At 47.7% G+C, this 17,556-nt stretch overlaps 1 protein-coding gene across 7 annotated transcripts in view; it reads left to right on the top strand.

The window, feature by feature from the left end:
- PFKFB4 (6-phosphofructo-2-kinase/fructose-2,6-biphosphatase 4) overlaps positions 1 to 17,556 on the top strand; it is a 43,216-nt gene that overhangs the window by 13,927 nt on the left and 11,733 nt on the right. For all 7 annotated transcript variants that reach the window (XM_035275393.3, XM_035275391.3, XM_035275394.3 and 4 more), the window contains exons 4-9: positions 4,122 to 4,188; positions 6,903 to 6,977; positions 7,350 to 7,406; positions 8,028 to 8,149; positions 10,442 to 10,649; positions 11,241 to 11,387. In XM_035275393.3, coding sequence (XP_035131284.1) covers positions 4,122 to 4,188; positions 6,903 to 6,977; positions 7,350 to 7,406; positions 8,028 to 8,149; positions 10,442 to 10,649; positions 11,241 to 11,387 — 676 coding nt within the window. The remainder of the gene's footprint in view (positions 1 to 4,121; positions 4,189 to 6,902; positions 6,978 to 7,349; positions 7,407 to 8,027; positions 8,150 to 10,441; positions 10,650 to 11,240; positions 11,388 to 17,556) is intronic.

Here is a 17,556-nt window from a genome sequence, read left to right as displayed (position 1 = left end):
GCATGCAAGCCTGGGTGTGATGGCTCACACCTGTAATCGCAGCACTTTGGGAGGCTGAGGTGGGTAGATCACTTGTGGCCAGGAGTTTGAGACCAGCCTGGGCAACATGGCAAAACCCTGTCTCTACTAAAATTACAAAAATTAGCCACTGGTGTTGGCAAACGCCTATAATCCCAACTACATCAGGAGGCTGAGGCATGAGAATTGCTTGAATCTGGGAGCTGGAGCTTGCAGTGAGCCAAGATTGTGTCTCTATGCTCCAGCCTGGGCGACAGAGTAAGACTCCATCTCAAAAAATAATTTATGCAAGGGCATGAGTACACATATTCTAACAGGCACACTCATACTCCTGCACGCAGTCCTATGCCACACACAAGCCTCTGTACACACATACGCATGGGCACATGCACATATGTGCATACCTCATAGGCACACATCTAGACACATATATACCATAGTTCAGGGTACAGACACATGCACACCCTGTGTGTACACAGTCACATTATACGTGAGGTTATATGTACATTTGTGGGTACCTACACATATAAATACTTGAGCTCACTTAAGCCACACATGATTCAAGGGCAAGTACACACATGCAGACACACATGTTCTCATCCTATATACACACACACACCTGAGCACACTCATACATGGTGTGTTGGGGGTCCCCAAGACTGCCCTCAGGTTGAGTGATTTGCTAGGGTGACTCCCAGGACTTGGCATATAGCTGGATTCATGGCTAAGACTTAGTACAGTGAAATGACAAAGCAAAATCAGAAAGAGAAAAGGGGCCTGGGGTGAAGTCCAGAGGAAACCAGGAGCAAGCATCCAAGATTCTCCCCCAAGGGAGTCACACAGGATGCACTTAAGTCCTCCTGCATTGAATTGTGACAGCATGTGTAAAATGTTGTCTGCTGGAGAAGTGCATCAGAGACTCCGTGATCAAGGTTTTTATTGGAGGCCGGTTGCATAGGCACCCTGTGCCTAGCATGTACCAAAATTCTAGACTCCCAGAGGGAAAGCAGGTATGCAGCATGAACCATGTTGTTTGTGTGAACAATCTATGCACAGTGAGCTCCTCTTACAATTCAGGGTAAGTTTTAGGTCACTAGAGGGAACTGTTTACCATCCAGTTCCCAGACCCTGGCCAAGGGCCAACCTCACAAGCAGGCCTTTTGAAAGGAACATTCTCATGCCTGCTGTGCTAACTCTTCCACACACATGCAGTCACCCACCACACATGAAGGTGGGTACACACACACATGTATACCTCAGAGGCACGTGTGTGGGCACATATACACTTGTGCTCACCCTGTATGCACATCTGGATCTGTGTACATGTACATACCAAGCATGATCACATATGTGCTCACAGTCACATAGCACTTGAAGACGTGTACAACACACACGCCATGTGTACACACATGGGCACCTCTACATACATATACTGTATATGCTTGGACACACACACACAAACTTATACACATAGGTGCATGCACACACATCCTGTGGGTACACTCATTCATACCTGTGCCCATTTAGTCACAGGAATTGTGCGCACTCATGTGCATATGCAGCTGTGCCCACATCTGGGCCCAGGGAATGCTCACACAGGTACACTCACATATTTATGTGTACACATTTGGGCACAACACACACATACACACCCACACATGGGGATTCATGCACATATGCATCTCTTCACCCCATTCGCACTCACTCACTCACACAAACACACACGCGCATGCAGGCATGCATAGGCTCCCAGTCTCTTCCCTCAGCATCTCCACTGGGGCCCTGAGGTCTGTCCTCTGTGGTGGAGTTATGGCCAGAGCAGCCCACAAAAGTGATCTTAGCCCAGAATGTGGGACTCTAAATGCAGGTGGTGAGAAATGTCCCCAGTAATGCCAGTTACTTGGACTCTCAGAATTTAGATGTTTTTGGCATGAGGAAGAAAGCACTTTGAGGGTTTAATTGAGAGACCCTTTGGGGCACAGAATAGGTTACAAGGGCTGGGCATGGTAGCTCATGTGTATAATTCCCATTACGGGAGGCTGAGGTGGGAGGATCACTGGAAGCCAGGAGTTAAAGACCAGCCTGAGCTACATAGTGAGACCTTGGAGAAAGAGAAAGAGAGAGGAGGGAAGGGAGGGAGGAACGGAGGGAAGGTCACAAGGAGGCATAGGAGTAGAACTCTTTTCAGTGCCCTGGACTCAGCTCTACTGCTGATTTCTCTGTGGTTCCTGGATCAGCTTCTACCTCTGTATTTTAGGCATACTGGTCTGATGAGAGCCAACTTTGATACACTAGAAGTTTCAACACAAAATCCCAAGATCAACAAAGATAGGAGGGCTAGGTGCTGTGGCTCATGCTTGTAATCCCAGCACCTGGGAGGCTAAGGAGGGTGGATCACCTGAGGTCAGGAGTTCCAGACTCACCTGGCCAACATGGTGAAACCCCATCTCTACTAAAAATATAAAAAATTAGCTGAGCCTGGTGGCACATGACTGTAATTCCAGCTACTCAGGAGGCTAAGGAAGGAGAATTGCTTGAACCCAGCAGGTGGAAGTTGCAGTGAGCCAAAATCGTGCCACTGCACTCCAGCCTGGGCAACAACGTGAGACTCTGTCTCAAAAAACACAAAGCTAAGAGATCTAGCTTTACCCTTACATATAAAAAGGGAAGATAATAGATAAAAAGGTAATTTATTTATCTCCAGACCTCATAGGAGAGATTGATAAGATGAGAACAATTGTGGCTGGGTGTGGTGGCTCACACCTGTAATCCCAGCACTTTGGGAGGTCAAAGTGAGCAGGTCACTCAAGGTCAGAAGTTCAAGACCAGCCTGGCCAACATGGCAAAACCCCATCTCTACTAAAAATACAAAAATTAGCCAGGTGTGATGGCACATGCCCATAATCCCTGCTGCTTGGGTAGCTGAGGCATAAGAATTGCTTGAACCTGGGAGGCAGAGGTTGTGCTGAGCCAAGATCGCACCACACCACTGTATCCCAGCCTGGGCAACAGAGCAAGTCTCCCAAAAAAAAAAAAAAAAAAAAAAATCCTCCTGTGTCAATCCATTTTGCAGCAATAAATGAAAAAGCTGAGACCTTCTAAAGATTGTGTATGCCTGGGCAACACAGCAAGACCCCATCTCTAAAATAAATTTTAAAATTAGCCAGGTGTGGTGGCATACCCCTGTAGCTCCAGCTATTTTGGAGGCTGAGTCAGGAGATCACTTGAGCCTGCATTTTGGGCTGCAGTAAAGTATGATCCCACTGCTGCACTCCAGCCTGGGTGGCAGAGTGAGATCTTGTCTCAAAAAAAAAGAGAGAGAGATCTGAAAACTGTATAGTCAGTGGTCAGTCATAGGTGAGGGATTCCCATTCTCTGGAGGATATGGATATGATAGAGGCAGAGATGCAGAACCTTCCCCCAGAAGGGGTGGTTTGGAGAATTCTCTTTCAGGAAAGAAAATTGAACATGAACCCTAACATTGCCCAAGGTCCAGCAATAGTGCTCCTCCCCTCCCCACCAGCAACTCCTGACATGCATGCAAGAAAACAGCTGCTTTTAAAAGCGCTCATTTTGAAATGCAAAAATTACCCAGGTGTGGTGGTTCGCAACTGTAATCCCAGCTACTCAGGAGGCTGAGGCACGAAAATTGCTTGAACTGGGAGGAAGCTGCAGTGAGTTGAGATTGTGCCACTGCACTCCAGCCTGGGTAACAGAGCAAGACTCAATCTCAAGAAAAGAAAAGAAAAGAAAAAGGCTTATTTTGATAATCAGGGAAAATATGTGACAGTTAGAAATCATGAATATGGCACAATGACAGCGTGGATTTGCTTGCACATCATGAGAAGATGGGGAGAAATACAGAAAAGTAGTGCTTAAAAAGTATTCCTAATGGCTAAGAGTATATAGCCTTCTACTTTATAGGAGCAGAGTTAGCCAAACACTGAAAATTATCCCAAGGAAAGAGAAGAGAAACTTTGAAAGGAGAGTAAGAGACCTCGGGGCTGTTCCTCCTTTCTTGTCTCCTCCTGTCGTGTGTCCCTGGCCGCCCTCCTGCAGCCAGGTTTGGGTGCTGGGCTGACCCTGTGTTTTCTCTCTTGAAGGCAGTGTGCTCTGGCAGCCCTCCGTGATGTCCGGCGGTTCCTTAGTGAGGAGGGGGGACATGTGGCGGTGAGTGTGACACTCTGGTGACAGCTGGGAGTGACATATGGGAGCCCACCCACATCTGTGCCTTTGCTCATCTGGAGGGGAAGGCAGGGTGTGTATGCTCCAGATGCTGTGGGTGCCAGCCCTTGGGAGGAAGTCTGCAGCAGCTATGCAGGAGGAAGCCAGAGGCTGTATGTGGGCCAGGAGTTTCCCTCTGGGAAGGTGGTGGCTGCATTTGACCCTGCAGGGCTTCCCTCTGAATACTTGTTTTGTTGACCACCCCATAAGTTACAGGTTATCAGGTTGCCTAAGTCTTTAGTAAATGTGATTTCTCATGGTGTGGGTGGGGAGAGTCCTGCTCAGCTTTACTGGTTATTGCAGGAACCCACTGAATCCTGGGTTAAGGAGATTCCACCTGTGTGTGCCCCCAGCCCACAGTCAGATGGAAGGGCGGAACAGGGCTGAGCTGGGGTGTCCTTTTCCTTCTTGGAGTCATGCCCTCTGGAGTTCTCTGTCTCCAGCTCCACTCTGTGCCTGTAGCACAGGCATCACCCTTCTCTCTCCTGGGTTGAATATTCTACCTATGGATCCCACATCATCCTCTCCTTGACTTGCTGATTTGTTTCATTGAAACACATCCTCCAGTAACTTCCTGAGAAAGGTGCTTCTGGAGGTAAATTGTATGAGATCTTGCATATCTAAAATGTCTTTTTTTTTTTTTTGAGACGGAGTCTTACTCTGTCCCCTGGGCTGGAGTGCAGTGGGCTGGAGTGCAGTGGCATGATCTCAGCTCACTGCAACCTCCTCTTCCCAAGTTCTAGCGATTCTCCTGCCTCAGCCTCCTGAGCAGCTGGGATTACAGGCACCTGCCACCACATGTGGCTGATCTTTGCATTTTTAAGAGAGATGGGGTTTCACCATGTTGGTCAGGCTGGTCTTGAACTCCTGACCTGAGATGATCCACCCACCTCAGCCTCCCAAAGTGCTGGGATTACAGGCATGAACCACCATGCCCAGATGAAATGTCTTTTTTTAATCCTCACATTTGATGGTTGGGTATAGAATTCTAGGTGAAAAGTGCTTTTCCCTTAGGACTTTTCCACTGTAATGTCTTATGGCTTCTAGCATGGCTGTGGAGAAGTCTCATGTCATTCTGATTTGCTGATCTTCCTAAAAGATTCATCTCTTTGAGGGAGCTGGGAGTTTCTCATGCCCCTTCCTCTTGGGAGGCCTTTAGGATCTTCAAGGTAATGTGCTTTGTAGTGGGTCTTTTCTCCTCACCATACATGGTCCTGGGGGGCCCTTTTCATCATAACACTTGGTCTCCAGGTCAGGGAAATTGTCATGTAGTATTTTTTTTTTCTTTTTTTTTCTGAAGGTCTTAGACTAACATGTGTAGTATTTCTTTGATAAATCACCTCTGCCCCTTTCTGGCAACTCATTCCATCCCTGTTCCCATTTTCTGAGCTGCTTTTTCTAGAACTCCTGGTGGCTACATGCTAGCTTGATTACAATTTTATCTTTTTTTCCCTTATTTTCTCTCTTTGTCTTTTTTGTTTTGAGAGAGACGTCTTCAACATTATCTTACAAGTATATGGGTATTGTTGTTGTTTTCCTTGAGACGTGGTCTTGCTCTGTTGTCCAGGCTGGAGTGTAGTGGCTTAAATAGCTCGCTGCACGGCCGGGCGCGATGGCTCAAGCCTATAATCCCAGCACTTTGGGAGGCTGATGTGGGTGGATCACAAGGTCAAGAGATTGAGACCATCCTGGTCAACATGGTGAACCCCGTCTCTACTAAAAATACAAAAAATTAGCTGGGCATGATGGCGCGTGCCTGTAATCCCAGCTACTCAGGAGGCTGAGGCAGGAGAATTGCTTGAACCCAGGAAGCAGAGGTTGCGGTGAGCCAAGATCGCGCCATTGCACTCCAGCCTGGGTAACAAGAGCGAAACTCCATCTCTCAAAAAAAAAAAAATTAAAAAGCGATGCTGTTAAAAAAAACTGCTTAGATGTACTGGCAAGTGGCCGCATCAGAGGATGCTTGTGCAGGCCCCAGGTACTTTGCAAAGAGCTTCAGATGGGTCAGCACCCAGCCAGATGGGGTTGGGAAGGGGTCCTGGGCCTCCAGCTCTTCTTTGTCAGCCAGCCAGTCCTCCCATTTCCTCTCCAGCTTTGTCCCTTTTCTTAATGGTGCCGGTGCACACTCCTGAGGGCTCCTGTTGGCGAGCACCTGTGCTCAGTTTCCTACATGCCTCTGAGTTCTTCATCATGGGTCTATCTGACAGAATTGTGTTGGCCTCTCCATCTCCTGTCCTCTCCTCTCTTTTTCTCTTTATCCTTCTGTTCCCATTTTACTGGGGAGTCAGGATGGAGTAGAAATAAACGTAGGTTCAGTTCACCAGGTTTAACTGGTTTCACTGGAATTCCTGTTGGTCAGACACAAACTGAGTGCCCACTGTGTGCAGAGCAGCACTGAGTAGGTTCTTCTGTGCCAAGGGTGTGCTCCCAGCGGGGGAGCACAGGCATCCTCTCTTTCTAGCGTCCCTGGGGCATCCTTTCTAAGGAAGGGGAGGGCCAGCCCAGCCCTTGCAAGTCTGAAGGAGACTGGCCAGGAAGTGGCCCTGGCAGCAGCTGGTCCTTCTGAGAAATCTAGTCCCCAGAGAGCCTGTGCTGCAGCCCTCAGGTGCCTCCTACCTTCCCCAGGGCAAGAGGCCGAGTTAACCCTAGTTTGGTCCTAGGTTTTTGATGCCACAAACACCACCCGAGAACGGAGAGCGACCATCTTTAATTTTGGAGAACAGAATGGCTACAAGGTGAGGCCTCCTTGGCTCCTCTCCTTGGCGGAACTGTGGCATGCCCCCTGCCCTCCAGGGCTCCTCTCATCACCTGCTGATGCATGAGGGGCATGGGGCTGGCATGGCTCCTGGGTGTAATTTGGGATGAGAGGGGCTGTCTCCACCTGAGGTTTGCTTTCTGGGGGAAGGGAGCCTTGGTGGGACAGTCTAGGATAGGGCAGCACCTGCTTTAGCTCTGGACTCCTCGACCCCGCCTCCAACCCCAGAAGCAGGGATCAGGGCTGCTGGTCAGCATGGGCCTTGGGGAGTGGAGGGTGCTGAGGAGCAAGACAGGAGGCCCTGAATGTGTTCTTCCCTCCTGCCACCCTGGCTCTTCTGGTCCTGCCGAAGACCTTTTTTGTTGAGTCCGTCTGTGTGGATCCTGAGGTCATAGCTGCTAACATCGTGGTGAGTGGCACATCTGACCTTGTCAGAAGGTGGTATGTGACAAGGACATCCCTTTTCCGGGCTTTGGCTAACCTTAATTTGGTCTTGAACCTTGTGGAGGTAGGGAGGCAGTGTAACCTCGAATGTTGGGTCAGGTGAGCCTCGCCTCTGTGCACCACCATGTGGAAGGCTGGATGGCTGGTGGGCAACCCTCCTCCCCTCATAACCACCTGGACAGTAGGAGAGCAGCTTCAGCAGGGGTAGGAGGTGGGGGCATGTTTTATATTTCAGAGAAAGACTAATTCTTCCCTTCCCTTCCCCCAGTTTATCACAGATATGGCTATTTGGGTCTGGGGAAATGAGAGTTGAGGGCAGAGAAAGGCTTCCAGGCCTTCCCCTATACCACAAGGATAAAGGACTTCAATCCCAGGACCCTCAGTGATACCCTTTCGGCACTGGTGGGAGAACTCAGACCAGGAAGTTGCTGGACTCGTCCTCATGGGACAAGCCCCCCATCTTAGCTTCCAGCCTCAGGTCTCTGCCCTGATCTAGGGCCCAACCTCCTCAGCCCTTGCCCAGCAGCCTCCTTGCTCTCTGGCCCCCAATCCTGATATGTCCTTGCTCTGTGCCTGGCTCCGACAGCAAGTGAAACTGGGCAGTCCTGACTATGTCAACCGCGACAGTGACGAGGCCACGGACGACTTCATGAGGCGCATTGAGTGCTATCAGAACTCCTATGAGTCGCTGGATGAGGACCTGGATAGGTGAGCCAGGGCAGCGCCTTGCCCTGCAACTGTGATGGCGGGTGGCAGGGGTCGCACTTGGCTGCCTCCTGTGGCTCCCCATGGTGGTGGCTGGGGGACCAAAAAGCAGAGCTGGTTTGACCTTTTCTGTTTATTTCCTTGTGGCAGAAATTTTTGGCCAGAGGTGACTTGTACAACACCTGTTACCTCATCTGAAAAGTCAGGATTTTATACTATTTCATCATGAAATCAAGTCAAATGTCTTTTTTTTTTTGAGATGGAGTTTCGCTCTTGTTGCCCAGGCTGGAGTGCAATGACGTGATGTCAGCTTACCGCAACCTTCCACCTTCCCAGTTTAAGTGATTCTCCTGCCTCAGCCTCCCAAGTAGCTGGGATTACAGGTGCCTGCCACCACGCCCTGCTAATTTTTGTATTATTGGTAGAGATGGTGTTTCACCATGTTGGCCAGGCGGGTCTCGAACTCCTGATCTCAAATGATCCTCCCACCTTGGCCTCCCAAAGTGCTGGAATTACAGGTGTGAGTTACTGTGCCGACCCAAGCTGAATTTCTATGCAGGGGGTCTTAGCGCAGGGGTTGGCAAATATTTTCTGTCAAAGATTAGGGAGTAAATATTTTATTTAGACCTTATAGGATGTGCAGTCTCTGTTGCAGGCACTCAGCTCTGCTGTCACTGTACCAATGGGCAGAGCTGTGTTCCAGTAAAACTTGATAAAAACAAACCAAGGCTGAATTTGACTGCCTGGCCATAGTTCACCAAATTCCATGTTACAGAACACATGGGGCAGTGGTTGAGTAAATAATAATTTAGTCCTTGGTAAAGTGTTACTGTCATCATTATAACTCACCATTATGGGGAGACATGGGAAAATATAACACTGCATTAAGTGAAAAGGCTGGAATACAAACTTCTGCTTAGGTTCTGTAATTCTATAAGAATGTATGATACAGGCCAGGCAGAGTGGCTCATGCCTGTAATCCCAGCATTTTGGGAGGCTGAGGCTGGAGGATTGCTTGAGCCCAGGATTTTGAGACCAGTCTTGGCAGCATGATGAAACCCTGTCTCTACAAAAAATACAAAAATTAGCCAGGAGTGGTGGCACGTGCCTGTACTCCCAGCTACTTAGGAGGGTGGGGTGGGAAAATCACCTAAGCCCAGGTAGATCAAGGCTGCAGAGGTTGCAGTGAGTTGTGATTACAGCACTGTACCCCAGCTCAGTCCCCAAAAAACAAAGAATATGTGATGTACATGAACCAAGAAACGCAAGCAACTGTGAGATGAATGCTTTTGGGATGTGCACAGAGCAGTGTCCTCAGCTGGGTTCTGGAGCCAGTGCAGGCTGGGCCTGAGCTGAATGGCATCTGCTGCCTGGGCCTCTCTGGCTTTCATGGTCCCCCAGGACAGCATTTCTCCCTGTGGTTCTGTGACATGATCCATTTGTCTGGAGCGGCTCCTGTTGGATTTGTCAGTAAGCATTGCTCTTGCTTTTATTGGTGGTGTCATCCTGATACCCCCAAACCAAGGTCCCAAAGTCCAGACAGTAAGAGGTCAGCTGAGAATATCCAGAGGCTGTGAGAACAGCCCGAACCAGAGCCCACCCTGCACCCCCACACCTAGAGACAGATCAGTGCACTCTCCCAGCTGCAGCGCCGCACGGGTCCAGAGCGGGGCAAGTGGCTGAGCTGGGTTTTTCAGCTGCTGCCACCGGCACCATCCTCCTGTCCTCCTGTGCTTTCTGTCTCATCCACCAGCTACCCAGGGTGGGGTGTGGCGGCTGCTCGGCACTCACAGATGACCTGGACTGGGTTCTAGCGGGAGGAGGTCACTGGGGAAGGAAAGGCCAGGTCCTTGGACGGCTGACCAGGAAGAGTGGGGGCGTGGAGCGTTTGCCAGCTACTCCCAGGTCAACAACCCTCGGGAAAACCGTCTCTTGGTTCAACTTACAGTGTATTGAGAGGTTGGAGGTAGGCAAGGAGGGGGGCCCAAGGGGCACATGAGCAGCGGTGAAAGTCATGATGTGGTATGGCGGAACCCCCACTTTGGATGTCACCTTTTAGAAGCATGATGAGTGACGAGCACCTCCCCTCTCCCACCGGGTTTGCCTGTGCGTCACGTGTGCTGTGTTGCTCCTGCCTCACCCCCATCACTTGCACACCAGCTAATGGTCCTGAGGTTTGTAATCTCTGGTGGTCAGAGGTACAAGGCCTCGCAGCTGAACTCCATGGCTGGCCAGACAGCCCTGAGAGGACCCTGGCCACACTCACAGGCCTCTTTCTACCCTCTCTTTGGAAAGGGACTTGTCCTATATCAAGATCATGGATGTGGGCCAGAGCTACGTGGTGAACCGTGTGGCTGACCACATCCAGAGCCGCATCGTCTATTACCTCATGAACATCCACGTGACTCCCCGCTCCATCTACCTCTGCCGGCACGGGGAGAGCGAACTCAACCTCAAGGGCCGGATTGGCGGGGACCCAGGACTGTCCCCCCGGGGCAGGGAGGTCAGTGCATGTGTGCTTGCGTGTGCACATGGGCCTGCGTTTGTCCCTCTGCATGGCTGGGTATATGTATGTGTGTGTGCGCTGGGGCTGGGCTCCCATTCTTTTAATGGGCAGTCCAGGTGAATAACCATTCAGTCTAGAATCTTCCCATGATGTAGGGAAGGTCACCAAGCACCAGGAAAATGCCTGGATCTCTGGTCTCCATGTGAGCTGTCACTCGCTGAGCCCCTTTCATCAGAGGCATGCCACCCTCAGAGGGACCCGAGTCCATGCAGTGTAGCAGATAGGTATGCCACAGTCCAGGGGAGGTAGTGAGGCCTCAGTGGTCACCTAGCACAGGGCACACGGTTGCGGGGAGGCAGTGGCCCTGATGAGTCACAGCTGGAACTATGCTTCTGTGCTCAGGGCCTGGGAGGGTACACAAGAACAGCACTTGTGGGCATGTGTGTCATCGACAAGTTAGTTTATGCTTTTTACCAAACCTATAGTGAGTGTTCAAGGCGGGGATGATCTCATGGACCCTGTGGCTCTGGAATGCTTTCAGGGCAGCCCAGGACCCATTGGTCTGAGTTTGCTTATGATGCGTTTCAGTTTGCCAAGAGTCTAGCCCAGTTCATCAGTGACCAGAACATCAAGGATCTGAAGGTTTGGACCAGCCAGATGAAGAGGACAATCCAGACAGCCGAGGCGCTGGGCGTGCCCTATGAGCAGTGGAAGGTCCTCAATGAGATTGATGCGGTAGTTATCATCCCTCCCTCCCCATCCACCTCCCAAACACCTGCTTTCCATACTGTCGTGATGATAGTGCTGAGGGGCAGGGAACACTTTATTCTTACATTCAGCATTGTTTTTCTATTTCTCCCTCCCTCTCTTTTGCATATAACTATCTAGACCAACTAGTTAATTTTGATTCTCTGAAAAAAGCCTTAAATCTGTTCCTTTCTCAGTTAACTCTTTTACCTATAACCATCTATCTATCCTTTTCCTATTGATTTATTTTACTTACTTTTATTTATATTTCTCTCTCTCTCTCTCTCTTTTTTTTTTGGTGCAGTGATGCGATCACGGCTCACTGCAACCTCCACCTCCCAGACTCAAGCCATCTTCCCACCTCATCCTCCTGAATAGCTGGGACACAGGTGTGCACTACCACACCCTGCTACTTTTTCTTTCTATTGAGATGGAGTCTTGCTCTGTCGCCCAGGCTGGAATGTAGTGGCACAATCTCAGCTCATTGCAACCACCGCCTCCTGAGTTCAAGTGATTCTCCTGCCTCAGCCTCCTTTGTAGCTAGGATTATAGGCAGGCACAACCATACTCAGATAATTTTTTGTATTTTTAGTAGAGATGAGGTTTCACCATGTTGGCCAGGCTGGTCTTGAACTCCTGACCTCAGGTGATCTGCCCACCTCAGCCTCCCAAAGTGCTGGGATTATAGGCGTGAGCCACCACGCCCAGCCTACTTTTATAGAGACAGGTTTCACCAGGTTGCCCAGGCTAAGCCACCATGCCTGGCCTTAATATTAAGTTCTTACATATGATTTATGTATCTGTTCATGCGGTGGTATCACACTGTTTTAATTATGGTAGCTTTTTACTATGTTTATTGGTCATTTGGATTTTTTTGAGGTCTTTTGTTTTTCCTTTTCCCTATTGGATTGTCTTATCTTTTTCTTGTTGATTTTTAGGAATTTTATGTATATTTTCTGGAGCTGATGTATGGCTGGTGATTTTTGATTAAGAGCTGGACATGGCTGGGCGCGGTGACTCAAGCCTGTAATCCCAGCACTTTGGGAGGCCGAGGTGGGTGGATCACGAGGTCAAGAGATTGACACCATCCTGGTCAACATGGTGAAACCCCGTCTCTACTAAAAATACGAAAAATTAGCTGGGCATGGTGGCATGTGCGGGTAATCCCAGCTACTCAGGAGGCTGAGGCAGGAGAATTGCCTGAACCCAGGAGGCGGAGGTTGCAGTGAACCAAGATCGCGCCATTGTACTCCAGCCCAGGTAACAAGAGCGAAACTCCATCTCAAAAAATAATAATAAATAAATAAATAGGCTGGGCACGGTGGCTCATGACTGTAATCTCAGCATTTTGGGAGGCTGAGGCGGGCAGATCATCTAAGGTCAGGAATTCGAAACCAGCCTGATCAACATAGAGAAACCCTGTCTCTACTAAAAATACAAAATGAGCTGAGCATGGTGGCGCATGCCTGTAATCCCAGCTACTCAGGAGGCTGAGGTAGGAGAATCACTTGAACCTGGGAGAGGGAGGTTTCAGTGAGCTGAGATCATGCCATTGCACTCCAGCCTGGGCAATAAGAGTGAAACTCCATCTCAAAAAAAAAAAAGAAAAGTAAATAAATAAGTAAATAAACAGTAACATCAAAGATCATTGATCACAGATCATAACAGGTATGCTAATAATGAAAAATCATTGAATTTTGCATAAATTATCAAAAACGTGACACAGACTAGAAATGAGCATATGCTGTTTTCCCAGTCAACTGGGAAAATGGTGCCGGTTCACTTGCTTGATGCAGGGTACCACAGACCTTCTATTTGTGAAAACTCAGTATCTGCAAAGGGCAGTCAAGTGAAGCACAACGAAATGAGGCATGCCTGTAGTTGGATGATAGATACACTCTGTCATTATAATTGTTTGCTTTTTTGCATATCCATTTTTGCTTTGTATATTTAATCTTTTTTGCTTTATATATTTTGATGTTTTGTTATGAAGTAATTAAAAACTCACAACTTATCAATTTGCAACATAGAAGAAAATAGATTCCTGTGCCAATTAGGCTAATTCAGTGAGGGTTTATAAAGGGACTGTTTACAAAGGTATGGGCAGGGTGTAGGGAAACCAAAGGGCTGTTGCATGGTACTGACCTTGTAACTACAGTAGCCATTGCTCCCCTTGGGCAAACGAGAGGAGAGAGAAAGGATTTAGGAACCTAGGGGCTGGGAGCAGAGAGGAAAGGGCAGCCTGACAGGATGGGACCTTGGCCAAGGCCCTAGACCATTCTCAGGAATGAGCCTGGTAATTAACAACTTGACCTCACTCTCCTCCCTCCCCATGGCCTCCTGCTAGGGTTCCTCATGGTCTAGCTCAACAAGAAATCAGCAGCCAGGGGAGCCAAGCCTGGTATCTGCAGTCAGCCATAGCCAGCCTTCCTAGATCTGGAGACACAAATGACGTAAACCAGCACAATTACAACAGTAACATCAAAGATGACTGATCACAGATCACCATAGCAGATATCCTAATAATGAGAAAGTATTAGCCTTTGTCTCTTTAAAGATGCTGTTCTGGCCGGGCGCGGTGGCTCATGTCTATAATCCCAGCACTTTGGGAGGCTGAGGCGGGTGGATCACCTGAAGTCAGGAGTTCAAGACTAGCCTGGCCAACGTGGTGAAACCCCATCTTTTGCCATGCATGGTGGTAGGCACCTGTAATCCCAGCTACTCGGGAGGCTGAGGCAGGAGAATTCCTTGAACTTGGGAGATGGTGGTTGCAGTGGGCTGAGATTGTGCCCTGCACTCCAGCCTGGGTGACAGAGTGAGACTGTCTCAAAAAAAAAAAAAAAAAAAAAAATGCTCTTCTGGCTTTGGGTTTGCATCGTTTCTAAGAGAAGTCTGTTGTTATTCTCATCTTTGCTCTTCTGAATATAATGTTTTTCTGTTTTCTCTGACTGCTTTTAATATTTTCTTTTTCTTTTTTTTTTTTCCGACGTCTTACCCATGCTGGAGTGCAATGATACAGTCATAGCTCACTGGAGCCTTGACTTTCTGGGCTCAAGCCATCTTCCCATCTCCCCTCCTAAGTAGCTGGGACTACAGGCATGTGCCACCACACCCGGCTAGTCTTTTCTATTTTTTGTAGAGACAGGATCTCAAGATGTTGCCTCAGCTGGAATATTTTCTCTTTATTGCTGATTTTCAGCAGTCTGATTATGATGTATCTTGGTATGGTTTTCTTTATGTTTATCATGCTTGGGGTTTATTGAGATTCTTGGATTTGTGGGTTTCTAAATATAAAATTTGAAGAATTGTTAGCCATGATTTCTTCAAATGTATTTTCTGCCACCTCTTCTCCCATCCTGGACTCCTACTCTATGTATGTTACACTATTTGGTATTATCCCACAGGTCACTGAACTTCTGTTTTTTTTTTTTTCTTCTGTTCATTTTTTTCTCAGTCTTTTTTTTCCTTCTGAGCTTTCGTTTAGATAGGTTCTATTGCTCTGTCTTCAATTTTTTTTCTTTTCTTTCTTTCTTTCTTTTTTTTTTTTTTTTTAAGATGGGGTTTCACCATGTTGGCTAGGCTGCTCTTGAACTCCTGACTTCAGGTGATCCACCCACCTTGGCCTCCCAAAGTGCTAGGATTACAGGTTTGAGACACTGCGCCCGGCTGCTCTGTCTTCAAATGAACTTACTTTCTGCATTTTTATTAAACCCCTCCAGTGAACTTTTCATATCAGATGTAGTATTTTGAAGCTCTAGGAATTCCCTTTTGTTCCTTATTTGAACCTTCCATTATTTCTTTGTTGTGCTTGGCTCTGCTGCTGCCTCCTACCCTTAGCTTGTGTCCCTTCTCTCAAGGATCACAGTCCTGCTTATGCTTATACTTAGTCTTGTGTCTAAAAACAGCTGTTGAATATGACTTGTCCTTTTTTTCTTTTTTTTTTTTTTGAGACAGAGGTTTGCTCTTGTTGGCTAGGCTGGAGTTCAACAGCATGATCTCGGCTCACTGCAACCTCTGTCTCCTGGGTTCAAGTGATTCTCATGCCTCAGCCTCCTGAGTAGCTGGGATTACTGGCGCCTGCCACCACACTCAGCTAATTTTTCTATTTTTAGTAGAGCCGAGGTTTCGCCATGTTGGCCAGGCTTGTCTTGAACTCCTGATCTCAAGTGATCCACCCACCTTGGCCTCCCAAAGTGCTGGGATTACAGGCATGAGCCACGGCTCCTGGCTGATTTGTCCTTTTTAAAATAATAGTTGTTTTTGTTGGGACCAGAGCAAATCTGGGATCAGCTGCTGTGTCCTGGCTTTTTCTTTATCTGGGTGGTTCCCTTTTCAATACGAAAAACTTTTGCCATGGATATATACTTTGACTAATTTGAATGTTATCATCCCTGCCTTTGTTTTTCCATTTTTTTTAAATTGTGGTAAAATACCACATAACATAAAATTTACCATCATAGAGATTTTGAAGTGTACATTTCATTTCAGGGGTATGAAGTACATTCACATTGCTCTGCAGTGGTCACCACCACACATCTCCAGAACTCTTTGAAACTTGCAAGCAGAATCTATAACCACTGAGCAATAACTCAAGGCTGATATGCTGGCATACGCCTGTAGTCCTAGGTACTTGGGACTAGTGGAAGGATTGCTTGAGCCCGAGTTCGAGGCTGTAGTGTATTATGATTACATTCATGAATGGCTCCTGCACTCCAGCCTGGGCAACATAGTGAGACCCCATCTCTAAAAAAATTTTTAAAAAGAAAAATAATCACTCTCTGTTTGCTACTCCCAGCCCCTGGCAACCACTTTCTGTCTCTATGACTTTTACTACTTTATATACCTCAGATAAGTGGAATAATATAATATTTGTCTTTTTGTAACTGGTTACTTCGCTTAGCATAATATCCTCTAGGTTCATCCATGTTGTAGCTTGTATAAGAGTTTCCTTCCTTTTTCTTGTTTTTTTTTTTAAGACAATGTCTCACTCTGTCACCCAGGCTACAGTGCAATGTGGCAATAACTGCAGCCTCAAACTCCTAGACTCAGTGATTCTCTTGCTTTAGCCTCCCAAGTAGCTGGAACTAACAAGTCCACACTACCATGCCTAGCTAATTTTTTTTACTTTTTGTAGAGAAGCGAGGTTTGCTGTGTTGCTGAGGGTGGTCTCAAACTCCTGGCCTCAAGCGATTCTACCACCTTGGCCTCCCAAAGTGCCAGGATTACAAGTGCGAACCACCACACCCAGACTTAAGACTTTTCTTCCTTTTTAAGGCAGAATAAGATTCTGCTCCTGGGCGCAGGCCTGTAATCCCAGCACTTTGGGAGGCCGAGGTGAGTGGATCACAAGGTCAGGAGTTCAAGACCAGCGTGATCAAGATGGTGAAACCCCATCTCTACTAAAAATACAAAAATTAGCCAGGCACAGTGGCAGGCACCTGTAATCCCAGCTACTCATAAAGCCGAAGCAAGAGAATCGCTTGAACCCAGGAGGCACAGGTTGGAGTGAGCTGAGATCATGCCACTGAACTCTAGCCTGTGAGACAGAGCAATACTCCATCTCAAAAAAAAAAAAAAAAAAAGTACATACCACATTTTGCTTACCCATTTGTCTGTCAGTGGTCACTTGGATGGCTTCCACTTTTTAGCTGTTGTGGATAATGCAGCTTTGAACATGGATACAAATGTCTCTTTGAGACCCTGCTCTCAACTCAGTTCTTTTTGGTGTAGACCTAGAAGTTGAATTGCCAGATCCTATGGTAATTGTTTTATTTTTTATTTTTTGAGATGGAGTTCTGCTCTTGTTGCCCAGGCTGGAGTACAATGGTGCGATCTTGGCTCCCCACAACCTCCACCTCCAGGGTTCATGTGATTCTCCTGCTTCAGCCTCCCGAGTAGCTGGGACTACAGGCGCGTATCACCATGCCCAACTGATTTTGTTTTTTTTGTATTTTTAGTAGAGAAGGGATTTCACCATGTTAGCCAGGATGGTCTTGACCTCCTGACCTTGTGATCCACCTGCCTTGGCCTCCCAAAGTGCTGGGATTACAGGCGTGAGCCACCGCATCCAGCCTTCTTTTTTATCTTTCAAGTTTTGAAACTATTGCAGTTTCTGTGATTCATTAATCATATTTCTATGTTTATCTTTTCCACGTAC

This window comes from Callithrix jacchus, chromosome 15 (assembly GCF_049354715.1).
Source record: "Callithrix jacchus isolate 240 chromosome 15, calJac240_pri, whole genome shotgun sequence".
NCBI lineage: Eukaryota > Metazoa > Chordata > Mammalia > Primates > Cebidae > Callithrix > Callithrix jacchus.
Note: the sequence above shows the minus strand (reverse complement) of the source record. Positions and strands in the feature narration are given on the sequence as shown.